The sequence below is a fragment of the Dunckerocampus dactyliophorus genome, chromosome 10 (genome assembly GCF_027744805.1).
Source record: "Dunckerocampus dactyliophorus isolate RoL2022-P2 chromosome 10, RoL_Ddac_1.1, whole genome shotgun sequence".
In the NCBI taxonomy this organism is placed as follows: domain Eukaryota; kingdom Metazoa; phylum Chordata; class Actinopteri; order Syngnathiformes; family Syngnathidae; genus Dunckerocampus; species Dunckerocampus dactyliophorus.
The window spans coordinates 2,491,876-2,519,191 of record NC_072828.1 but is presented as its reverse complement, the minus strand read 5'-3'; the positions used below and the strand labels follow the sequence as shown (position 1 = coordinate 2,519,191).

The following is a 27,316-nucleotide window of genomic DNA, read 5'->3' as shown; positions in this document are numbered from 1 at the left end:
ATCCACGCCGAGCTCTTATCAAATGAACCTCTGCCACCTTGTGGACGTTTTTATGGCTTAAAACTGCTCTAAAAGTGACACCCATTAGCGTGCAGTTGTCATCACCAGCGCAAACAACATATAAATTTGTCTTTTTTTTTGTAATATTATGAGAAACAAACAAAACAAAAAGTTGTTGTTTTTGGAAAATTAGGTTGTGGAAAAAGTTATGATGTTATGAGAGTAAAGTCAAAATGTTATGGGAATAAAGTCATCATTACAAGAAGGAAGTTGAAATGGGGGGGGGCAGCTGCAATTTTATGGGAATAAAGTAAAAATATTACAAAGGAAAAAGTCTTATTCTAACAAGAAAAAGTTATAAAATAAACTTTAATAAACTAATATTATGAGGAAAAATAATAATTTTAGAAGTATAGAGTTGAAATATGAATGACAAAAAATTATGCTATTTTCTTAAAAGTCATAATATTGTGAAAATGAAAAAACAAAATAAAGTAGTAATTTCTGGAAAATGTGTTTGGGGGAAAAAGTGCTAATATTATGGAAATGAAGTCATTAGATTACAAGAACATTTACAAAGATGATTTAAGAAGAAAGTTGAAATCCTTGGAAAACAAAAAAAAAGAAAAAAAATCACCAAAAATGGGGGGAAAAGAGCGAAGAGTGAAGTTGATAGTCATAACAGCCTTTTTCGCCCCTATCACAAAGCTGAGATGCATTTTTTTTCTTGAAGTATAAACAACTTCTTAACATTTCTGCATGTGTTGCTTTAAAAAATATCAATGTGGCAAAGTTGCATCCTTTCATTTTTCACCATGTGGACCTTGCTGGAATAACATTTGGACCCCCCTGGTCTGGTTTACCAGCCAAGGCAGGAGAAGACGACAACAACGCCTGAGGACGCTAATAAGCAAACGTGCGCACCAAACAAGTCCTTCGGGTTTTATGATCCAAAAGGGTATTTTTAATATTCTATTGGGTGCAATCGACCACTGAGAAAATTAGAGGCAACTGAAATGTGGTTCTAAAGCCAAATGTTCTGCATATCAAAAGGAAACCCAACAAAGCCGTATTGAATTTGTCAAAAAAAAAAAAACAAAAGACCTCATGTTGCGACAATATGAAAGAGACAAGACAGCGTGCAAAAACTGATGTTAGCAGAAAGCTAGAAGGAAAGAAGGCTGGAGGTAACAGCCTAAAAGAATATCCTGATCTTCCATGTCTGCAAACGGCGTAGTACTCTCGTCAAACCAAGTATGGCCAGATTTGGAAAGCCAAGACGGCTGATTGGTCCGTCCACAAGCAGTAAGAGACAACAGCCAAAAACATTCATCCAAAACCGAATCCTATGTGTGAGTCTCATTGAAGAGACGGTGGTCCTGTCCACATGGACACGTTCCAAGGATTTGTTTTTGTGTCCACACTGTGCCGGATTAGTAAATAGCAGGATGGGGATGTAATACACCAGGCACACCTACTGTACGTGTGGCGCTGTAAACGTACACACAGATGGAACCACAAAGTCCAAAGACGTCTTCCGCTTCCCAAGGCTCATCTAGACGAACGACAAAGTGGAATGACCCCATTTTCCGGACTATAAATCACACTTTTTTTCATGATTTGGCCAGTGCTGCGATTTATATATGTTTTTTTCCACACTGACTGCCACGTGAGGGCGCTCAAGGCTCGTCCGCACGTATCCGCTGAACTTATAGACAACTGAGAAAGACGGAACACAAAAAATCATATTCTGCAGATTACAAGCTGCTAGTAAAGTAGATATGTTTTTTAGGCTATAGTTATCTGAATGAGTGTTAACATACCACCTATTCACGTTACCTAAACAGACGCCTATTTAGCCTGTTGTTCTCCATTTTATTCCCCATTTAGTCCATAAAATACCATACTTCTGTCAGTCATTTTGGAGTTTGAGATAACAAAATATCAGGAGAATGTCGACTGGGGTGAGTCATGCCAGTATCGAAATATTCAGATATCATCCTAGCCTGTTGTCAAAGCTCACTTCTGGTTCGTTTTCACAAAGTAGCGGGTCGTTTGCCTACACAGAAAAGACAGGCTGGCGTTTTCAGATTTTCCCACTCTGGAAGCCATTTCAGGTCAACCAGAATGCAGTCTGTGAGGATATATACTATAACTAATTTAGCTTGTCAATAATTGTACTACAAATTAACGTCGATACTACATATTATCGACATTCGGAGACCATTTTTCATGAATTATATGGCGCAATATAAGCCAGTGTGTCTGGCTCGCCGCTTCTATCAGCTAACTGTGATTGGTTTTATCTTTGTTTTATCCTTTATTGTGAGGACCTTCAACTCCCTGCTGGTGTACGATTGCCAGGAATTACTTAAAATCCATGACATTGTGGCCGCCTGAGCAAAAAAAGAGTACGGGGAGCGTCCCTCTTACCTGGCTGACGTGCCGGAGTCCCTGCTGCAGGAGGAGCCGTCGCTTCCCAGGAAAACGTAGATGCCGGGGGGCACGGGGTGTCAAACCGGTGAAGCTCAAAGCCTGGCTGGCACTTTCTCCCAGGGTGGTGCGGTGCCCACATACTGTTGTTCCGCGGGACTACGAGGATTGTTTTTGCCGCTTCGTGTCTCGGCACAAGTTGGTGGTGATCCCCTTTTTCCTGGTCACTACTAAAATAATCCCACACTGGGCCTTAGAAACCATCGCTTCTGTGCCTTCACTCATGTCAGCACATGCTTTCTCACGAGGCTAAGTTGGTGCTAACATCCTGTGTCCGCTCACTATGTAGCCCCGCCTCCACAAAGAGGCTGAATGAGAGGACAGAGGGTTCACTCTCGCCGTTCATTCCACTATAGAACCGATGCGCACAGACAGATGCAGAGTGAACCCTCCTGTCATCCAGCCTGCGTGGTACAGAGAAACGAGCAGATGAAACACACACGCATGCATGCACGTGTCCATTTATCAAGGGTGTCATAATTATCAACCTGTTTTTTGTTTTTTTTAATCGTTAGATTAATGGCTTTATCAATTACGATGACAGGCCTATCTGAAACCATGAAATACTTTTCCGTTTTGACCCAGGCCCATAACTGTTTTGGGCCTCACACCTCTCTGCATCTGGGGTCCAGACCTCCATGGCACGTACGATATTTGGTATAAGAAAGCATGGGGGCACCGTGATGTCATCCAAAGGAGAGAAAGAGGGTGGAAAATCTTGTTCCTGTATTTATTTTTCTTCTTGCAATGAGCTAACACACACTGTGTTTCAGCATGTCCTGTGTTTGTGGGATTGCAGATTGAACTTCCTTAAATACTAATAGCGAGGATTTATATCAGTGTTTTTATCAAATACAATTATGGTAAACCACAATATAATTACCAACAATCACACACACACTCCCTGTAATTACCCTCCCAGCCTGCTGTGTTTATGTAAACTTGTGTCATCCAGCACCTTTAGAAGAGCATCTGAAATCATATCTCAGTTGAATGTAGTTGGCTTGTTTTCTCCCTGCAGAAGCTTTTCAGAAAGTTGCAAGCTTTTTTTGAGGCATCATCATCATCATCGTGTGCCAACTGGAGGGGAAAGTCATTTTGGCCGCTTGTATCGGCAATCTCATTCTTTTGGTCACGACCCAAAGCTCATGACCACAGGTGAGGGTGGAACATAGTCTGGCGGTGCATTGAGACGGAGGTCCGGTACAGCAAACGCATTACTGCAGCTTTCCTTTGCTCGTGAACAAGACCCCGGGATACTTGGACTCCTACAACTGGGGCGTGTCCTCACTCCCAACCCGGATGGATGCAATCCACGCTTTTCCGACTGAGAACCGCGGCCTCGGATTTGGAGGCGATGACTCTCATCCCAGAAGGTGCACACTGCAAACCGCCCCAGTAAACGCTGGAGGTCACAGCCTGATGAGTGCATCAGGACCACATCATCTGCAAATAGCAGAGACCAGATCCTGAGGCCCCCAAACTGAACCCCCTTGGCTGTGCCTTGAAATTCTGTCCAAAAAGGTTCTGAACAGAATCGGTGACAGAGGTCATTGTTGATGCAGTACATACTGCATGCAGACCCCACCGCCCCAGCTCTTCCCGAGCGGGAAAATCTGAAAATGCTGGCTTGATGTGATGGACCCACCGCCACCACGTCGCTGTCATGTTGACGACAAGCCAACATAATATCTGAATATTTTGACTGACGTGACTAACCGACATTCGACATTCTCCTGATATTTTGTTGTCTCATCCTCCAAAATGACTTGCAGAAGTAACCCCGCTTCATCGTCATTCTAGATGAGCCTTCCAAAGCCGAAGACGACAGACTTAAGACTTCTTTCTTCTTCTATGGTTTGGTGTTTCTTGTGGTTCCGTCTGTTCACAGCGTCACACGTAAGTGCGCCTTGCGTATTACATCCTTTTCCCGTCTGGACGCAACAATTTACTAATCCGGCAGTGTGTCGACACGAGTTTTTATTCAACCCGACAAAAAAAAAAAAATGTCACGAGTGATGCCTTGTGGACAAGGCCTCAGTTTTGTCTGCCTTAAGAACGCAGACAATTACACAAAAAACACACACAAATGCAAACTCTCTGCCGCTTGTTAGACAGAACACTGAGCCACTGCGTGTGTGCGCGCCGCCATCTTGTTGTTGGCTTTTTCAGAGGGGATAGAGTGACACTTTGATGAAGACGACAGTGTGTTTGTGTGAGATGGAAAACAAGTTCACTTTGACCTGAAACACATTCTCTACTCCTGCTTGTGTGTGTGTGTGTGTGTGTGTGTGTGCATGTGTGTGTGAGAGAGAGTTGTGCAAGCATGCAGAGTGTGTGAGGCTGAACATGTTGCGCCAGGCCCCAACAGCAGACAAACTTTTATCCAAACAGCAGAGTCTGTCTTCTCTGATTGGCTTATCTGTGAGTGTTATATAAATCTGTGCCTTCATCTTTAAAAGCCTGACCCGCTAGGAAATTCCCATCCAAACGCAATAAATTATGAAATATTGTTGTGAGGAAGAAAGACCTAATCAGCTACTTCTTAATATAAAGCCACAACGATGGCAAGATGAACCAGCAAGACTTCACAACCTAAAACCACTCATAAGAAGCACACTACAGAAGAGCATTTGATTAAATTCATTCAAACCAAGCAAATGGTCCATGAGAGACTCATTTTTTAAAAATTAAGCAGAAAACACTCATGAATTATGGTGTGTCCCTGAGGTTTACAGCTTTTACAGCACAATTAAAACTTAATGCCAACAAAATTTAACATGAAGCCAGCATTAAATGCGCACCCCCTGCGGTGCTGCCTGCGCTGTTACGATGCCGACAAATACGCCACGTGGTGGCGCTGTTATAAAACTACTATGGTTTTCATTCTGGATTGTTTTACCAACAAATTTACATTGAAATAAGACATTTGAGAAGAAATGTGAGTGTACAACTATTGTATAATTCATTTTAAATGGGGTTTGACAGCAAAAATATAAATTCCAACTGCATGCAGTACTAATTTTCTGTCAAAATTGACAGAAGAAAGAACGATTGAAGGGTCCCTGACATGATATAACATATTTAAGCAAAGTTGATCTATGTTGTTTGCAATTATGTTCCATTTTTGAAAGCAAACATTACATTTCCAAAAATTACATTTATAGTTCATTTATAGTTCTCGCAGCTTAGCCTCATTTCCGGAAGTGACATCATCGGGGTGACACATCTCAGCTAAAGCAGAGTAAACAAACGCTTCTCAGAGGTAGATGGTCGACTTGGTTCAGGATCATTTTCACCAAAATAGTAGTCGTGCCAAAATACCGTGTTGCTGCTGGATGTTCACAGTCCCCGAGTGATACTCTAAGTTTGTTTTCTTTTCCAAAAGAGGAAGTTTTAAGACAACAATGGACGGAGCAAGTGCAGAGAACGAGAGACAGATGGACGCCCACCTCGACTTCTCTCCTTTGCAGTGATCGTTTCACTGATTACTGCTTCGAAGGAACACCTTTACAAGAAGCATTTGGTATAAACGCATTTTGAAAAAGGGATGCTATTCTGCCAGTACACAGGATTATAAAAAAAACTGCGTCAAAGTTGGCACAGAAGAGAGTCATGTCTTTTTTACATAATGTCTTCTAAACACTATTCCACGATAGCGACAAGGTTGTAAAGTATTAAACATGTTATATAAACATCTCCAAATGTTTCTCCCTTCTTCTCTTCTTGAAAACTATTGACACATGGCTCAAATCTTGGCTATAATCACTGTACTGTAAACATCCTCTGTCGCGTACACTGCTATGTTTGTTTACCCGAGTGATAGTACCCCAACGAGGCCACTTCCGGAAATGAGGCTGAGCTGCAAGAGCTAGTTTATCATGGCTGGCGTCATGAACTATAAATGTAATTTTTGTGAATTTACCGTTCACGTTCAAAGGTAGAACAATGTAGAACATAATTACAAGCAATATATAGCATATTTAAGTTGATGAAACATGTCAAAGACCCTTTAAGTGTCTTTTGGATTTTTTTTGTTTTTTTAAATAATTAAATCAATTTAAAAAATGTATATACACTGGGTTCTCTGCTTACGAACATCCGACTTGCGAACATTCGGAGATACGAATGTTCTCTGGCTGGTCTATATTTTCATGTATTTTGTCGAAAATTGCGCTATTTTGTCATTTGAATTTGTTGGAAAATGGCGCTCTACAGTGCTACCGTATCATCTAGGAGGAGAAGAAAAGGAAGACCATACAAACTTCCATTGAAAGCTTCTTCAAACGTAGATCTGCTGCTCCTGCACCTTCGTCGCCAATTCCTTCCACCTCAGTAATTTCCCCTGAATTACCTATTTTAGAAGTCTACCGACGACGACGATTTGTCCTTTTTTCAATAACTCCTCCTCGTCCACAACTACCACCAACTACGTATGCTCGACCACTCCTCTTCAAAGGTAAATAACATTTATCATTACGTATTATTATATCATTTTATATATCATATATCATTAATTATCCTGGTTTAATATTACTACTGCATCCAAACTCATATTTACATACATACACATATACTGTATATGTACACATGTACATGTAGTACCTATATCATTGGTAATATTACCTTTTGTTCGACTTAAGAATAAATCGACTTACGAACGGTCGTCTGGAACCAATTGTGTTCGTTAGTTGGGAATCTAGTGTTTATGAAAAATAATTTTAAAATAATTGTGGTTTTGATGTGTATTATCTCCATTCTTTCGTGGCCCACATAAAAGGATGTGGCGGGCCAAACTTGGCTCCGGGGGCCTTGACTTTGACACCCGTGCTTTAGGGTGTTTAGTCGACTCACCACAAAATTTGGTACGCACCTTTAGAGGAATGACAAACACAGGCGTTTTCTATTTGAGCAAGATCGGCTAAAGAACATGGCAGCCATCAAGTCAAATGTCTCAGGCGGGGCAACTAACTGTCCAAAAGTCACTGAGTATTTGTCTAATGATGACAAAACTTTCACGACATCTGTATTACGTGTATGCCAGCATGTATTCCATAGGATTTTGAGTAAAACCTATAGGGGGCGCCGCAAATGTCATTTAAAGCTCTAATATCCATTGGGGACATGAACACACATGTACACCGACATCCATAAACATTTACAATAAGTGGAGCGTTATTATACCTGTGTAGCCACACACACACACACACACACACACACACACACACACACACACACACACACACACACACACACACACACAGTCCCCTGCAGCAGGGGCAGACATCCTTGCATCATATTCTAGAAATGGCTCCAGCTTCAACTCCAATGGTGCCGTCACATGACATCCATCATACCTCCTGTGCTAGCCTATCCAAGGCAAAGGAGACATGAACGCACAAGCACAGGCATTGCTTGACGTACCATAAACACGCTTGTGTTTATCAGTTGACATTCTTCATGCCCCTTCACACACACACACGCACACACACACTTTCCCTCTCCAGCAGCCCGTCAGTGGTCCCAGCTATTTGTCTTTGAAGCAAGAGTCCTGTTCCGCATGTCCACATGTCTACATGTTAACAATGCAAGGGCACGGACGCAATAGGTCAACTTCCTGTCTGACTTTCTTTGCCCGGCAGAAAGTTCTGGAAGGAGAGTGAGCAGCTAACATTATATGCGGGCTGTGACAGTTGAAGTTCAAGTATAAACACGGCCGTGGTCGTTACGCTTTGAACATAGCCTCTGTTCAGACACAGAGAAGGACGAGGGAAAAAATAAAAAAAAAAACAACACAAGCTATAATCGCCTTGAAAAAATAATAAGCATTCTCTCCGTGTGTCTTACAATAGACGCCATTCTCTGTGTTTATGCGACGAGAGGAAAGACTGGCTGGCCAACTGACTGGCCGGCCGGCTCTCTGGCAGGCTGACAGGCTGCCGCGCAAAGCCGCAGTCCTTTTTTGGAATAAAAGGCAAAAGAAAATACCAACAAACATGTGTACTATACTGTTTATCCCCGTCCCGACTCTTCTCGCTGCAGTTTTTCTCCCACAATGCCTACCTTGGACGGCGCAGATCCCTGACTCAACAATAACGCCTGAGTCATTTCAGACTTCAAAAAGATGGCCGACCTGTAATTATGAATCACTTCCTCTGACACACACGCTCCAGTCAATAGATGCTAATCAGAGGGCCCAACTCAAGCCGCAATGAACAAACCCATTGCTTTCTATCCATTGACACGTTACGCGTCTCGCATGATGGACTCCACAAGCGCTCTACATCAATCACGACGGTCATTTGGGTATTGTTAGGGGTACCTCGGTTAACGTCCGCCCCGGTTAGCGCGCTTTTCAGTTAACATCCAAATGTTTTGCTGAAATTTTGCCTTGGCTTGCGTTCACCCACTTGTTTAGAGTCTAAAATACCGTTTACTTACGCAGCCATCTTGGAATCACGCACCGAAGACAAAATCTCGTGATACTTGCACGTGATCGGCGGCCATTTTAGAGCAACTGCATTTCTTTATATCGGATTTGCTGCGCTAGAGAGAGAGACATGACGTAACAAAACACATGGATCACACAAAAGAGAAAGGCAATGGACCGTATGGAGACAAGGGTGCAAGACCTCAGAATTTTACAGCTTAAAGTCCGTCGTCATTTCAGAGGTATGACTCAGAGGTGGCTCCGTCATCGGCTGCGATGCACACACATAATCGGTTCCCACGTAACAGCATATTGAGGGTGACACGCGGTGTTTCTGCCTGTCTCATTTTACGTCCATAACACGCATTTTCTGCTTCCAACAACAAAACATAGGCATTCAAACTCACCGAAACATGGTCACTGCAGCCGGAGTCAAACACAGCACACGTATCCTTGCCGGCACACTTCCACGGTTGTTGTTGGTTTTTTTTTCCATTTTCCATATTAAACTCTAAGGTGAATGTTTATTGGTTCTAGAACCTTGATATTTAGCTTGATATATTTTTTACATTTTTGCAAATCAAATTTTTGCAGTTATTTTGTTAATTGACAGTTTTGTGGGGGGGTTTTCCCAACAAAACTAGTTAAAAGTGATGTTAAATATTCAGTTGTCCATTCATTTGTAATTATGTTTGCATCATTTTCTGCATGTAAAACACTGCTGTCTATAAAATGTGTTCTGTGGTCACATTTTTGGGCGTCTGGAACAGATCAACTGGATTTACATTATTTTCTATGGGAAAATTTGCTTTGGTTAGGGTCCATTTTGGTTTGAGTCGGAACGGATGAGTGATGTTAACCACGTCACCACTGTACATCTGAGAAATATCACTTCATCATGTCTTTCCTGACATTCCACGCTACTAAACCAGTAATAAAAGTATGTGTGATCTGTGCTGATACGGGATTGATATCGGCCGATATTCAAGGCAGCATAATCGTAATCTGATGGGAAGTAAAAAAGTAAAAAAGTTGGATGGGGACACACCCCTATTTTTTTCATTATTTTTCTTATGCTGCTGCACCTCCACCCACACTTTGAAAGCCACAGCTCTTCTTAGGAGAACATTTCAGGAATGCACTTACTTCTCTGGCAGTGGTTCTGGGACCAGCATCGTCCCCTGAAGTGACCGTTGATGGTGTTCTGCGGGCAGATGGTCTGACCTTGGGCCGTGCCGGGACATACGTCGCCACACTCCCGGTCGTTCTTGTTTTCTACGATGTAGTTGTCCTCCACCGAGTCCAAGATCTTGGACCAGTCCAGAGTGGCCAGGTAGCAGAGGTCCGGGTTCTTCTCTATCCTCACCGCCCCCCTGGTGATATTCATGAGGCTGTGAAGGCCCACCTCCTTCAACTGCAGCATCTCGTAAATCACAAGGGCGTAGTTGAAGAAGAGGTTGTTGCCGCGGATCACCGTCAGGTTGGGGAAGAGATCGGTGAGGGAATCCAGGCCGTAGACGCGGAAGAGCAGCATGTAGTCGGTTACTACCCGCAGCTTCGGGAAGCTGAGGCCCCGGAAGTCCTCGGTCTTGGTCTTGAACATGAGCAGGATCTTCAGGTGGCCCTCGATGATGGTGCAGTTCTCCAGCGTCTGCAGGTTGGTCACATTGTTGCGGATGTCCTTGCTTTGACAAACTGAAACGACAGAGATGACACACATTCTTAGTTAGTGGAGATGCATGATATCTTTTTTCCCCAAACAGATACCGATAACTTTCTGCTTCTCAAGACCGATATGATACCGAACTTTTTTTACATCTACTTTTCGAAATTTAGATTTAACTGTTTGTGCACGCCTGGAGGTAAGAAATACCGGAACTAATTAGGATTGGGCCAGGTGTACCTGTTGATTTGTCCTAATCGAATATGATGACATTACTACTACCACATCACTACTATCAGGAGAACCACAGTATAGAGGGGAGGGAGCCACCTGGCGTGGCCCAGCAAGGTGCACTGTATTCGTGCACACGCTCCGAGCAGCCGGTCTGGTACCATGGAGGTCCCCGGCAAACCTTTTGCACTTTTTAAACGCAGCGACACAACAAGCCCCAGGCGTGGTTGCAATGTGGCGTTTCAGCTGAAAGCAGCGAAATACAAACTATGAAATTATTAATTTTTTTGGTTCACTCTATCACTGTATCGTGAGCCATGCATGGCGTATCATGCCGTATTGTGGGGTACGCTGAGATTGCCAGCCCGATTCCCAATACTTCATGTGGCCCAGCCCCACCCAGACCCTATCTCCAGCAGCCCCCACGTACTGTACGTACATTGAGTTTGAGACCCCTGCTCTACACAGTGCCATATAAGTTTACTTTTAATAACATTCTTTTTAATTATATGGGTTAAGGTTTGGATCTTTTTATACAACACTCCGCTGAATTTAATTATATCGACATATCGTGATACATCCAAAAAGTATCGTGATACATGCTAAGGTCGGTATCGCCCAACCCTAATGCGAAATGTCTCTTAAAGTGAACGTTTGTGTACAAGTGAGCTCAGTTGCGACAGGCCGTTAACATCACAGGCAGGCAGGAGGGAAAAGGAGCACTTGATTTGCTCACCCACACAGAACAGGCAACCTCGCCTCATTGGAGAGTTTTTTTTAAATTATCGGTTATTGGAGCTCTCAATGTTATCAGGTTTATCGGTATGACCTCATGCTGTAGTTGCCGTGCACCCCTGCTTTTATAGATGGAGCTAAAACTGTGTGTGAATGATGTGTGGGGACCTATTTGAACTTGTTCACCTTGCCAAAAGGGCAAATGTGCTTAAGTCAACAAGCATTGTTTATTTGCCAAAGTAGTAAGAGTGGTGTGGATAATAGCGATAAGCATTTGACTACATTTCCTTGATCAAATATGGGGAAAGTTAACATATTGTTGTTTATTAAGAATTCTTAACGGGATGAGAGAATCTCTCCATGCATGTTCTAAACTCCTGTTTCCGTGCCATGATTGCACTGAACAGAGAATGCCTGCAGCCGTGGTGCGATGGTGGAAGTCTTTATGGATGGGGATAGCAGATATGATGATGATGATGTTCTTTGTGTAACGGGTGCCAGCCAGCCTTAAGAGTCGCGCTGGATGTGGACTTGACAGGCCGGGCTTTTAGCTCGACGGCAGACTTGGTTCGGGCCGAGGGCGGAACGCTGGGCCGGCTGAACCATTTGGATTGTGCTATTACGCCCGAATGAATGACCAGCGCCTCTGCTGGTTGCAGCCAAGTAGTGCACTCCCCTTTACCTCAGTTGCTTCCAGATGCGATTCATCAACAATTAAATTGAGATTAATCAACCAATTAATCAATTTCTATCCCGATCTCTAGTTCATATACCTTAATTCCGGAAAAATAATGACAATATTTTGTGTAAAATGGTTTGGAGTTTTTCCTTGAATGTGTAGGATCCAATCGAATTATTATGTTGGCGATAACAACTTTTCTGTCAAAATTGACAACAAATGCATTTAGCGAGAAAGATTAAGTCTTTTTCCATTGTTACCTTTATTTTCATTTTTATTATTATTTTATTTAATATAATATCAATACATTTAAATATGTAAACTGTAAATACATATAATTCTTTACAATAATATTAAAAAATATAAATAAAATAAATTTTAAAAATAACCATATTTAAAAGTTTAAAAAATGAAATTAATAATAACAGAATTAAAATATTTGTAAAAATTAAAATATAATTTTAAAAAATAATTAAATAAAGTAAGCGTCTTTTTGGACGCCGATTATTTCCAAGCATTCGCGGGCCACATAAAATGATATGGAGGGCCGAATCCACCTGTGAACTAGTCCATTTGCTCTGTACTGTATCGCTCGGTGAAATCGACCAACAATAAGTTCCATCCATTGGTCATTTATAATTATTTGTCCTTGTTTTCCGCATGTAAAATGAGTCACCCTCTGTTAACTCATTCAATCCCAGCCATTTTTCAAAACAGACAACCCTTTCACGAGCAGCCATTTTAGACCATTTTAACTGATCTTTCAAGGCACACAGAATATTGTGTTGTATGGTTATATAAACATGGAACCTACCAAAAGAAACTTTAGACTCCCGTCTTTCATCAGGAAAAAAAAGTTTGTTTCTACCTTTTTCAGTTCTTTAGTAACCAGCAGTAAAACATAGGTAAGTTTCAGGAAAATAACAGTTCCCCACTAAAACAGGGAGAAAACCAGCTTTTTGTGAAAAGATACATTAAGCATCACTTTACATTTGACACAAATATTTTGCTTTTGTGACAGCTCAAATATCTAAACAACTATACCACAACATAAACAACTCAAAAAAGGGTTGTTTTGCATCAAAATAACAATTTATTTATAAATATAACATCATTAATTAGTTACAATTGTCTCATTTGGAACTGAATTATGAATTTGTTTGCATGAGTGCACGTGTTAAAATTTCCCTATAATGGGTGACCCTCTGCACGTTACACTCCTCTCCGCTCTCCCACTTCCTCCTTCCTGCCATGGATGTTTTTTCCATTCAAATTCACATGACAAGCTCTTATCAAATGCACTTCTGCCATCTTGTGACCGTTTTTGTGGCATTAAACTGCTCATCTAATGATGTCACTTTATGTGCAGTTTTGTCATCACCTCCATTTGCCTCTTGCACAAAAAAAAGTGAAAAAAACCGTATAAACTCGTCTTTGGGATCCGACCTTCGGGTTTATAAAAACATATAAATACGAAATTGAATGAGTAATTTTTTTGTGTTCATATTTTAGTGTGTCTGGAACAGATTATTTTGGATTTACTATTTCCTGGGGAGAAAATCACCTCGGTTTTGTACGTTTTGATTTTCGTCTTGTGAAAAGCGAGGTAGCATCGTATTGTTCCACATCACAACCCTGAAGCTGCACGTTACAGCATCTGGTTTGGCAAGCAAAAGCCCATCTCCATTTTGCGAGTTTCTGAAAACGAGCACGGGTTACACTCACTAACATCTTTCAGCCCCCTGCTGAGAACGTACTGTATGACGCCACCCTGACTGGAATGACGCAGCCACGAGAGGGTTAACAGAAAGGAGGCCCGGAAGCAAAAGGCTTATGACCGCTCATTCATGCTTTTTTTCAGCTGAAGCTCACAGACACACAAACCCACATTTGTTTCAGCGAACGGATGAGGATGCGGGCACTCGCATCAGAGGAGCTCATTGGAGGGCAGATATTTACAAGGAGAAGCACGGATATGAGCGGCATGGGCATGCAGCAGTTCTGTCACACCATTTTTTCCAATCCTATCTGAAAGGAAAGTAAGTGATGGTAGGATGCCCAGCCACGGAATTATACAAACTACAGCCCATGGAAAATCCTTCCTATCTTGACAAAGTATAGTCAGCTACGTTTTTGAAGGAGTGCCCGTCCCATCCACACAGAGTTGGTGTACCTCGCACAAATACTTTCATTTTCTTTGCAAAACCTGTTAAATGATGATGATGTCTATGTCAGTAAAATGCACCTTTGTGCTCAGCTTCCTGTGTTTCCCGCACATTCATGCACTTGTGGTGGCCTGCCACAACTAGATTTGGCGCTACCTGTTCGCCCTTGGTCATAGACACATCATCTGGTCTGCCAGAGAGTAAGAAGATGTAGCAGGAGGGATCAGCGTTGCCAACTTAGTGAATAATCAGACCCCTGTAGATAGCACCGTTTTCATATTGGCAACTTGCAAGAAATCTAGTGTCTTGGCGACTTTGACATAAAAGCACTCATCACTCTTCTCAACGAGCATCTCGTTTTGCCCGTCCCCCACCTACAAAGCACTCAGTTTTGTTTGTGACATTAAAAAAAGTCCAAAAAGAAGTGACAGAAGATAGGTTATTTGTAATTCTAACAGGGCAATCAATTACAAATTTTCCTCAAATTAAACACAGTTACTGTATCAAATGAATTAATCGTGATTAATCATCATTTGCCACTACGTGTGAAATACGCCCATTTTTGTACCTTATGAATATAAATGACAAAATTGAATTGTGTCCATCATCCACAATCTTTAAGTGAGACACGAACACACGTCTTTCTCTTTTCTGTGCATTCCAAAGATATAAAAACAGATAAAAAGAGGCAGCTAACAATGCACGTAATGGGACGCATCTATTCTCCCTGTAAAGCCTTCTGAAAAAAACCTCCAAAAAGCGCCAACAACGCTCCATTTCCATAATGTGAGCTGCATATTAACCAAGCTACAGCCACACTGTTATTATTATTGTTATCAACATTGTTACGCCCAAGAACTACGTTACTGGCGTAGTGACACCTCACCACACCACACCGGTTAGCTACTAGCCGGCTAGCGACTAGCTTCACCACACACTCACTCACAATGCCTCAGGCCAGTAGCGAAAGGTAACGCTACATATTGGAGCTGCCGCCACTGCTGCTGTGTTTTTGTTTTTGACTTTGAAAAAGGTAACGCTAGGTGCGTGATATCAGTGCCCCAAATTTTGCCCCAAAGTGCTCCAAAATTTTTGGAGTGTCTGTGAATGCACCACACTGTCGTCTAGTGACAATTAATGAAAGAAATTAGCGTCTGCCGTTAATGTGTTATTTTTTTGCTATTTATTATTTTGCTTCTCGTGTTTTTTACTCACTTTTAGCAAATCCAGCATGGCCAATTATGCAAATTTGAGGATTAGGTTGAATTTTACATATAATGTGGCAAACAATGAATCAATGTTAATGTTGAATGGCCTCATTCAATAACAAAGACGTATTTATACATTTTTTTAACCCAAATGCTCTCTCCCAAAGACCTATTTATACATCTTTTAGGGGTTTTTTTGCGCAAGAGGCAAAAAGAGGCAATGATGCAAGTGCACAGCAAGAGGTCACAGCAAGAGGTCACTTTTCAAGCACTTTTAAGCCATAAAAACGGCCACAAGGTGGCAGACGTGCATTTGGCAAGAGCTCGGCATGGATCATTTGCATGTATTAGGAGGAAGTGAGAGAGCGTGGAGGAGTGTAGCGTGCAGGAGGCTACGCATTGAAATTTGAACGCATGCACACGCACACACACACACACATATTATGTTATATTTGCAAAGTGTTATTTTGATGTAAAACAACATTTTTGTGTTGTTTATGTTGTGGTATAGTTGTTTAGATATTTGAGCTGTCACAAAAGCAAAAAATATTTGTGTCAAAGTGAAAGTTATGCTTGAAATTTATCTTTTCACAAAAAGCTGCTTTTCTCCCTTTTTTAGTGGGGACTGATATTTTCCTGAAACTTTTCTATGTTCTACTGCTGATTACTAAAGAACGGAAAACGATAAAAACAAACTTTTTTTACTTGATGAAAGAGGGGAGTCCAATGTTTCTTTTGGTAGGTTCCATGTTTATATCACCATACAACACAATATTCTGTGTGCCTTGAAAGATAATGGTCTAAAATGGTCGCTACTGAAGGGGATCGTCATTTGAAAAATGGCTGGGATTGAATGAGTCAAGAAGGAAACTGACTGAGCCGTATGTTTGAGTGTGGAGTTGAGTTTTGCACAAAAGGAAAATGAATTGTTGTGGATAAGTCCTTCAAATTAGACCTGTCAGTTAGGACAAAATACAAACAGTCCTCCTTTTTCCAAAAGTTGAAAACAATTAACATGAAAAGATAAACAGAAATGTTAGAAAATTATATGATTTTGTGAAATGTTGAAGAAACTGGATTACCTGCCAAGAAATGTGACTGTTCTTTTCTACTACCAAAATGTCTAAAAATAATAATAATAAAAACAGCGTGACTGCAGCTGACATGAATGACCGGGAGGAAGCTACCTATTAACTTCCCAATCTGTTAATGGTTAGTCAAACAAACATGTCAACAGTTCAAGTACAAACTTTGACCAGCAGCATAAAATAAATGGAAAGCTTTAAGAGACGCCTAAAAGGATTGCAGCCAGTAAAGTCTGTAATCACTTGACTGTCAAATAAAAGCAGCTTGTTTCCTACAACAGCGTGCTGGCATCAGCCGCCACTCACATTTCCTTAGTGTGCAAAAAGTTCACCTTAGATGAAAAAAAAAAGTCCCTGCTGCCTTTTTGGTGGCTGCCAACCGGCACCGGCAGCCGTGTCGAGTGACCACTTTTGTCACAAGCGGCAGCGTGCGTGAACGCTGCTAGAGAAGTTGGCCTCTGGCCCTCAGCTTGGACCGCCTTGCCCCGTCTTGGTTGCCAGGTGAGAAATCATCCAGTCATGTTTCAGCAGCAAAACATCACAGTTTATTGCCTAAAATAAAGCAATATTTCACGGCAAAGTCAAATGCTTTAAAGCAATATTGTTTAAGTCACAAGTTTTGCTATTGAGTTTTACTCCTTTATTTATTTATTCTTTTATTACTCAATAAGCTCAACTTTACTCGAGCACATCCTTTATCCTGGAGAAAATGGTGGCTCTCTATTTCTTGTCCCAATTTTAAATATTACCAATTAATAGAGATGCTTTGCTACTTGAGTCATTTGAGGTAAATGTATGTGTTGTTTATGTTGTGGTATAGTTGTTTAGATATTTGAACTGTCACAAAAGCACAAAATATTTGTGTCAAAGTGAAAGTTATGCTTGAAATGTATCGTTTTCTGCCTGTTTTAGTTGGGAACTGATATTTTCCTGAAACGTACCTATGTTCTACTGTTGATTACTAAAGAACGCAAAAAAGGTAGTAGGTAATTTTTTTTCCTGATGAAAAACGGGAGTGTAATGTTTCTTTTGGTAGGTTCCATGTTTATATAACCATACAACACAATATTGTGTGTGCCTTGAATTGGGATTGTCTTTTGAAAAATGGCTGTGACTAAATGAGTTAAGCACGTTCCACATCAACTAAACCACCAGCGTCACCATCAACTGGAGTTAAACATCGCTTTACAGTGACTATGAAAGGCAACTAAAAAGGACACTTGCTACTCATCAGATATTTATAGTTCAAAACAACACCGGGGAGCCATTCACACCGGCATGTGTTGGCCACGCCCCCTTCATCAGACTTACTGTAATAGGAACCAAAACAACACTCTGCCCCACTGCAGCATTTGGTGTCATTCCCAGTGATAACGGCAACCTTACACCTCTCTGCTACTCCTGCCTTATCACCAGACCGAGTACTCGCCGTCTGACTGCAGCAGCTCACTGGATGCCCGCCGTGCAGCACGACAACACACTACACCACACAACATCTGCAGGTCCAGGGTGGAACACACCTCAGCGCCACACCAAAGGGAACAACATACGTGACCTTTCCACATTTAAGAAGCAGATAATGGGGTGTTTCTCCTTGCGCTGCATGCAAACTTTCGGAGCTCCACAGACAAGAAATAGGAGTGAGCCATGAGCGGTAGGAGAGGATGGTACGCCGGGGGCGCACCTGCCACAAAATGGAGTCTTGTTTTGATTAAAAGGAGCCAGAGCGAGGTGTTTATCCACTGGGGGGAGGGGGCCACATGAAGGGAGAGTAAAGGGGGTAAAAGGAAGGAAGTAAGGAAGGAAGCACCAACTACAATACAGTCTATTAGTCATCAATGGAGTATTCTACACTGCTCACCAAGTGTCAGTAAGTTTGATATAATGTTGGGTGAGACACACAAGCACCAGACTGATCGGAGGAGCAACAGGCTTTTATTGCAGCTTTTAAAGATCTCACAACAATCGCAATCAATCATTTCTACAATGTTACCTTGCCTTGCTCCTCACCGGGCTACACTCTTCTGCACTGCGTGTGTATGCTAGCGGCCCCGCCACCACCCACCGAGACAAAGAGACTGTATGACTGACAAAAGGGCTCACTCCGTTCATGCCGTTGTTCTATGGAACAAACGCGCCAAGGTGCTAAAAGCAATGCACAGAGTGAACTCTGTGAGTGAACAGACACACACGAGCAATACGTTGAAGCCGGCAAAATTATGCGGTTCATTTTCATTTTTTGTGTGATGAATTCATTTATTATCGTCCGAGGCCTAATGCCCACGGGATGTTTTTTTCCCTGAATGACAAATCTTGTCATGTTTTAATTTTGCGAAATCTTTATATATGAACAACTTTTTTTTTACTTGAATAATGATTTGGAGTGCATGAAAAAGTGCAAAGGAAAACATAGCTCTCTTGGGGTATTTATTCACATGTATATCGCACAAAACAGCAGCAACAGAACCAATGTTGTAATAGCGGTAAGGAGTAAACCCGCGCAAAGCCGGCTGGGATAGGCTCAAGCTCATTCCAAATTTAACAGGTAATTTGAAGAAGCCTACCCTTGTACATGTGGCCTCCAAAATAACAACCTGTGCCCTCCCTCCTCTCCTCCCTAATTTAGGAACACAGGAGAGTATAAATAGGGACGAAGAGCGAAACAGGGGGGTTGAGTCACAGGGGGTGGCAGGCAAAAGAGGAGAGGAGGGGTGGAAAAGGGAACGGGAGAGCAGAGAGAGGGAGGGACATGATGGGAGTGATCGGGGGTGGGGGGGTGGAACTTGAGCCCAGGCAGGAACGCAGAATGACGTAAGGGACCTCCATGACGGTTGGTGACCACATGCATGAATGGAGGGCCGCTGTGGATCACTGTTACATGACCACCAATGTGTGCACACACAAACGGCCTCACAGTAGACATGGCAGCACAGCACACAAATATCAAAAATGAACAAGCATCTCAAATTGTCTGTCTCCAAGAGATGGATGGCAGTACGGACAGAGGTCAGCCCAATTCAACTTTCCTAACCTGACTACGTGCAGGTGGAGATGCATGCTGGGAGGGGTGGTTCGTTGGACAGTGACCGTGACCCCTCCGTCACCCACCCTCCCACAGAGGACCACCCATACGCAGACAGCTTGGTGCGCTCACCGACTGTACGAGAGCTCTTAATTACAATAACAACCCAATCAGCCTCTAATGAGCCTGGAGGGGTGGTGGGGCACAGAAAAGGGGGCCTGTGTTGCAGCAGAGAATGGAATAACAGAGCAGAGGAGCCTGGACTGGAACGTACTGTACCACAATGCAGACCCGCAGAAGGCAAATGTGGGCCATCCGCCCTCCTTTGCCGATCTTGCTTGACACTTCATTTGGCAGCGGGAATGAGAAAAGCAGGAGGAGGAGGTGTGGATGGTGTCAGTCAAACAATTGCAAAGTAACATCCTCATAGATAAAAATGAATTAGGGGGGCCCCTTGAAAAGATATGAATGCATACACTGATGCCGTTCCACTGTATGATAGTTATCGCTAATAAATACATCACATCATAAACAAAGCAAAAACATATTTTACATGGGGAAATATAGCTTATGGCTAGACCTGTCACCATTTTGCTGGACGATAATTGTGCTACAAATTATTGTTGATAATCGATATTATTGACAACATTTTTTAAACCATTTTTTCATTAATTAAAATGTTAGTACATCAGATCAAAAGCAATAGACATTCATTTCTCAAGAGTATTTAACACTGGCATGTCAAGAGCTTTTAAATAAAACTGCAGATGAAACTGTAATAGCTTTATTCATGTAAGCTATTTTTATGACACTCTTATTTTATTAGCACTATTAGACAGGATGTGCGCCGCTCTTATTTTCAAGGCCGGAAGTGTGAAGTGCGGTGTGTGTTGAAAATGTGTTATGACTATGGCTAAGTGAGATAGCCATCGAGTGCCTCTTGAAGCCGAGGCTGTTGTCTCTATTTCACACACAACTTGCTGACTTTGTACATTAACAAGCACTAAAGCACAACTCATAAGCCTGAATGGGGCACACACACACACACACACACACACACAAAACGCCGCATTAGCATGCGCCGCTAAACCTAGCTAACCCAACTTGGTTATACTGGTTATTGTTACACATTCGGTGGCTAGCAGGAGTATCAACGTTTTTTCGCAGACATTGCCGATGTTTCCAATTGCCCTTCAGTACGCTGATGAAATACTTGCACACACTCTTCCTGTGCGAGCTCCCCGCACCATGAGAGAGCAGTGCGGGCACAGTGAGGGGAACTCCCTCTGTTGCTACCCAACGTCCAAAATGAAACTAACTTCACCAATGTGCAGTGTGAACCCTCTTGAGAGAGGAAAACAAACACGAGTGCACATGTCAATTTATCAAGGCCAGCTAAATGGCCGACTTCGTTTTTTGTTAGGTTTTTTTTTTAATCATTCGATTTATCGATTAGAGATTATCGTGACAGGCCTGGACAGTTCAATTATGCTTTTTGGATTTTTCTGCCTGTCACTATACTGTATGTTGCTGGCACAGATGCATAAGCATTATCTGTAGTGATTAAATACCATGGAAACGGGCTGCGGCCTATCTACAATTGAGTCTTTTAATGTAAACAATTTCTAGGATATTTTCTCTACTCCTCTTATACGTCCAGCCCGGATGTGATGAGAATTGCATGCAGCACCTTTCCCTTGCATGTTCCTGGGATTTCATTCAATGCCACGGCCTAGTCGCTGACATTTCTGAGGGAGTCATCTCTCATTTTTAAACTTGTGCGCCCCACTAAGAATCTACTACGGCCCAATGCTGCATCACTGAGTCTGTTTTGGAGTGTCAGATTGGAGCCCTTTGCGGCCCAGCCTCGCCTCCGCCTCCTCTCGCTGCAGCAAAGGGCAGCCACATGTTAGCTTAGTGTGAAACCAAACCTGTGTAGCATAAAACCAGGTGGCTGTCTATCTCTGGACTGTGACAAGTTTCCTCTCTCTGATCTCTCGGCCGCATGTTGTCCCACGTGAGGTGATCTGCTGATGATAGATTCGCCCACAGCGCAGTTGCTCAACTCACCCCGGCAGAGAGAAAGAATGTGTGGCGGTGGGTCCAAAAAGGTACCGGTGGCAGAAAAATGCATTTGTTTGTTAATATAGCTGCGCTGGAAAGTCCTGAGATGTTAGGCCAGCAGCCTGCGCTCCCCATGCCAACTTGTGGCTTCCACAGTGAAAAGTGATGCGAAGAAAGTGCATGAGAGGCATTTTGATCAACACATACCAACTTGTACTTCCAAAACAAATAATTATGGACCAAAATAACATCATAAGAGCCAAGAGGAGTATGATGGCACAGGAAGGGGGTTTAGTTGGGTAGAGGGAATTTGGTTTACGCAGAAAACTATAAAAAGGTAGATCCATACCTCCAGGATGCAACCTCTTGAATATGTCATTAAAAAGGTACCATATTAGATTATTTTTCAACCATTTCGAGGTGCCACATTAGGGTATTGGAAGTACCTTGCCCAAAATCTAGCCTTGATGCCGGAATTTAGTTTGAAGGTGCTTTTACTGAGCCCTGCTGGGAACACGCCGCTTGGTGTGTCTGTCGCTTTAATGCTAATGAGCCGCATGTGTCCACGCCCACTCAGGCAGAGTGCACTTGTCTAATGTGGTACTGTAGATATAATGTTAAGGAGTGGGGCAGGAGGGCACAAACATGAGCATAGCTATGTGAGCTACAGTGCGAGAATAGAATGCCTTTTATTGTCACTATAGGCGTCAACAATGACATAACGCTGTTGACATTGTAGTCACATTTTAACATCATCATGCTAGTTTAGCCTATTCCCCAAAACAAAAGGATCAAACAGCTCCCATGTTTGTAGCTGACTGGCTGGTAGTTAGCAGAGCTGTGGGCTGTATTTTAACATGTGTGTGAAGCCTGTTTTTGATACAAAGCTGCCCTCCGTGAAGTAGAGGGCATGCATACGTGACGCGGCCTCATCTAGACAGGGGCGGGTCAGAGGCGCTATGAAGAAGCATTTTTGTTTATGACGTCATGAAAATTGAACTTCAAAACGAATGTTTCTCTCAAGCGTGGCGCAAATACAGTAAGTCAGGAAGGTGAAAGACTTTTCCCACATTAGGCAGACGCTTGTATGAAAAGTCAATTTTGAACAAAATGTTTGCAATATTCACTTAGAAATTAACGGCTACGTGGAAAAACATCTTCTCTTGCAACGTGAATGAACATGAACATTGAGGATGGTGTTTAAAGAGTCCCTGACATCAACTTTGCTTAAATATGCTACATATTGTTTGTAATTATGTTCTACATTGTTTGATTTTTGAAAGCGAACGGTAAATTCACAAACATGACAGCCATGATAAAGTAGCTCTCGCAGTTTAGTCTAATTTCCGGAAGTGACATCATCGGGCTAACACCTCTCAGCTAAAGCAGAGCAAACAAATGCTTTTCAAGATAGATCATTGACTTGATTCCGTATATTTTTCATCAAAAGAGTGGTCATGCCAAAATGTTGTATTGCTGCTGGATGTTCACAGTGTCTTCACTATAATCACTGTAAACATCCTCTGTCTCGTACACCACCAGGTTTGTTTACCTGATTGATAGTATTCCGATGGTGTCATTTCCGTAAATGAGGCTGAACTGCGAGTGGTAGCTCATTGTGGATGGCGCCATGAACTATAGATGTCATTTCTGCAAATTTACCATTCGCTTTTACGAATCAAACATCGTAGAACATAATTACAAACAATATATAACATATTTAAGCAATGCTGATTAGGGGTGCAACAACACACAAAATTCACGGTTCGGTTCGCTTCGATGTGTTTGTGTTATAGTATGATATTTTTTCTATTGAAATATAAATGACCTCGCCTTTTTTAATTTTAACTTTATGGAAATTGCCAACATTTTTAACATTTTTCACCATTTTCAGCATGGTATGAATGTGGGAGGCGGAGCTCAGTGGCTCTGTGCTTGACAATGCAAGGCAGAGTAATTGATCACAGATACACTGAGCTTTCAGCACAGAGCGCGGTCAGAAGTTGATCAAATAAATATGAAACTGCATTGTTCGATACAGGGGTCACGGTTCGGTACGCATGCGTATTTAACGGTTCGATACAGATACACATACACGTACCCCTAATGTTGATGAATCATGTAAGGGACCCTTTGTTAAAACAAACAGCACACTATTCCTGAAAAGTGACCAGGTTCTTCCTTGGACCGTGTCCCACCACCCTACCGTGTCCTCACCCTAACATCTTTGGTGGAGGTGTCGCACATGGACACTTGAGGACACGGCATGAAGGTGCAAGGAGGACTGAGAAGGGTGAGAGGGAGTTTGTGGGTTTGGAGCACCTGTTCTGGCTAGCTGGTATAGCCTATTTATATACAAATGCTGGGTCCCGTTACAGCTGTGGCACAGGGCCAGGCTGTGGCGCATAGAAAAGAGCACAACACAGGCAGACCCCGTGCCTTCAGACGGCTTGCCAAGAGAAGAAGGGGCCCAAACCATATCGCAATGGTGACTTTGGCTCGACTCCCTCTTCTCTACCCTCTGCCTGCGGCGTAGGAGAGAGATGATGGAAGGACTGGTGCAGGCAGGGAAAGACAGAGGGACAAGAACTAAAATAACCAAAAGTCACGAGGGTGAGGTGACGGGTCATTAACACTTGTTTTTAAAAACAATGACTCGCTATTTTCTTGGCCCGGGTTGACCCTTGGAATCGAGGCTGTGAGGGGAAAAACAAACAAATGGTTGAGGGCTGCAGCCTCTGAAGACCGACACTTTCGCTGATAGGAACTGATCCCAAACGTCAAACACCTAATCATGGTTAGACTACCAGCAGTAGGGTTCACTTCAGTTCATTTCTCAGCATGTCCATTATAAAAAAAAGTCCCAAAAGATCCATGAACTATCTATCATGAGCTATATAATATCTATATCATGACAAAGTCGTCTTGGTTCACTTGGGAGGAAATGAGGCGACAGTGTTAAGCTTAAAATATGATAGGACTGATGAGAAATTCTTTGGGTGAAGACACAGTCAAACCTTCCAACGCCCCAGTTTTCATATGATTTGGTTTTCATCTAACATTTCGGCCAACATTTTGCCTCAGTTTTCGTACAATGTCTCAGTTATGGTACAATAATGCACGTAACAAACTACTCAGTTTGCCCTGTACCGTATCATCCAGTGCCCAAACAAAGCATCCTACGCATTGGTGACTGACCATCCGTGCATTTTTTAATCACGTGCGACTTCTAAATAACCCACCATTGGGGGGGAGAAAAAAAAGTTGCCAGTGCCAGTAATTTGATAAAGAAGGTGAAAAACATTATTGAATTCAAGAAAGAACTCATCGCAAACTACAAAGATGCCCTCCCCTCCACTTCTCCCTCTCTGCCCCTCACCAGCGGGACCCTTCAATGCATTGTTTTCTGCATGCTTCTTGCTATCATGGTTCAAATATCACTCCCTCATCATATCATGCTTTAAAAAAAAAAAAAAAAGATTAATTAATAAATGAGTAGTTTTTAATGGTATAATGTTACACTGCATGGAGACTGGCTACTGAGCCAGCAGAGCCCAGCTGACATGCCATGGCTGAGATGGACATGCCATGGCTGAGACGGACAGAAAAAAGGTTTACCTCTCATTCTGTGTGGAAGTGGCAAGTTTTTGGCTTGTACGTCCTTCCCCACTCTATTTAAAACACTTTAAGGTTAAAATAAGTAAATTGGAGAGGCTAATAGTTAGCTCAGTAGTGTGCTATGCTAATGGTAGCCATATTTTGTCCCTGCAGTGAGCCCGTAGCCTGTGCAAATTGATGTAAACAAAGACTAACAGTGTGGAAAGGTGACAAAAGGGTGTTAGTTCATGTCTACAGGCCTCTAATAATGTACCCCTGTTTCGAAAGTCATAAACTGGTTTACTATGCCGTAACTACCAAAATATTCCATTTATTAATATGGAATCCTACTTCAAAGAAATTCACTTATCACGGTGAGGTCTGGAACCAATTCACCGTGATAAAGAGGTATTACTGTGGTATTACTCTAACATTTCAAATATTTTTTTGGGGATATTTTTAACAACAAAAACAGAGGTACCAATGTGAATGTTGAAGTTATTCTGCCATACTGGCTTCTTTCTGATGCCTGCAACTCTTTTGGTTTGTTGTATACCTATTTGCCCAGCGTAATATTTGCATTCAGAGAAGAATCCACCAAAAATCTCTAGAGTGCAGCGGACGGATGACCATGAACCCAATTTAAAATAATTGAATGACATAAAATTTCAAAAAAAAGGGGGCACGATTTAATCAGAATTGAAGAAATAGATAACATTTTGGCCCGTGTCTAGATAGCTTTAATTTCACTAAGACCCAAACTTGGGATTGGGATCCAAGCAAAACTGTGACTTGTGGCCTATGCACAAACAATCTCTACGGTGGACAGATTACTAAGACTAGTCTACAGGAGACTGCAATTACATACGGTGGTGTGAAAAAGTGTTTGCCCCCTTCCTGATTTTCTTTTCCTTTTTTTGCATGTTTGTCACACTTAAATGTTTCAGATCATCAAACAAATGTAAATATTAGTCAATGACAACACTGCTGCAGAACCCAAGTCGGTTTCAGCTTGAGGTCACCAACAGCTGGCCGGACATTCTCCTTCAGCAGAATTCACGCTTCCATTTATCACAGCAAGTCTTCCAGGGTTTACTGTTGCTATGATGTTTTTTCTGAAATGCGGCGCTACTTTTACGCCAGATGTAATGGGACACACACCTTCCAAAAAGTTCAACTTTTGTCTCGTCAGACCACAGAGTATTTTCCCAAAGGTCTTGGGGATCATCAAGATGTTTTCTGGCAAGATTGAGAAGAGCCTTAATGTTGTTTTTGTTCAGCAGTGGTTTTGGTCTTGGAACATTTGTGCCCAGTGTCTTTCTTATGGTGGAGTCATGAACACTGACCTCACTGTGGTTTGCTGGAGTACCAAAGCTTTAGAAATGGCTTTATAGCCTTTTCCACACTGATAGATCTCAATTACTTACTTTCTGGGTGGGGGTAGGGGGTGGGGGGTGGGGGTGGGGGGGGTTCATTTAAAAACTGCATTTTGTGTTCAGTTGTGTTGTCATTGACTACAATTTAAATTTGTTTGATGATCTGAAACATGAAAGTGGGGAAAACACGCAAAAAAAAAAGAATCAGGAAGGGGGCAAACAATTTTACACACCACTGTACAATTACACTCAAATGCAACAGTCTTCTGAATGACATTAATTGATGACTGTGAATCTGTAGTAGGCTCCACTCCCCATGGGATACAAACGTTGCCTATTGTTGTATACTACTTGGCCCTAAATTCCGAGACAACTGAATCCATCAGGTAATGTCATAGATTGCCTGTTTCCTGTCAGCCTCATTGTGTTTTACGTTTGTTCTAACACTGACAAGGCACAAAAGGCCAAGAATTCAATCCATTCACTGGCTCGGCATCCAAGGTTCCTCCTTCCAGGCCTTTTCAGTCTTTCTGTCTCAGATGTTTCTGCGCAGCGTTACACGACATGT

At 42.3% G+C, this 27,316-nt stretch overlaps 1 protein-coding gene across 1 annotated transcript in view; it reads right to left on the bottom strand.

Moving 5' to 3' along the window:
• The window catches only part of insrb (insulin receptor b), a 113,710-nt gene that overhangs the window by 65,803 nt on the left and 20,591 nt on the right, over positions 1 to 27,316 (bottom strand). The window contains exon 2 of the mRNA XM_054790165.1: positions 10,070 to 10,618. Coding sequence (XP_054646140.1) covers positions 10,070 to 10,618 — 549 coding nt within the window. The remainder of the gene's footprint in view (positions 1 to 10,069; positions 10,619 to 27,316) is intronic.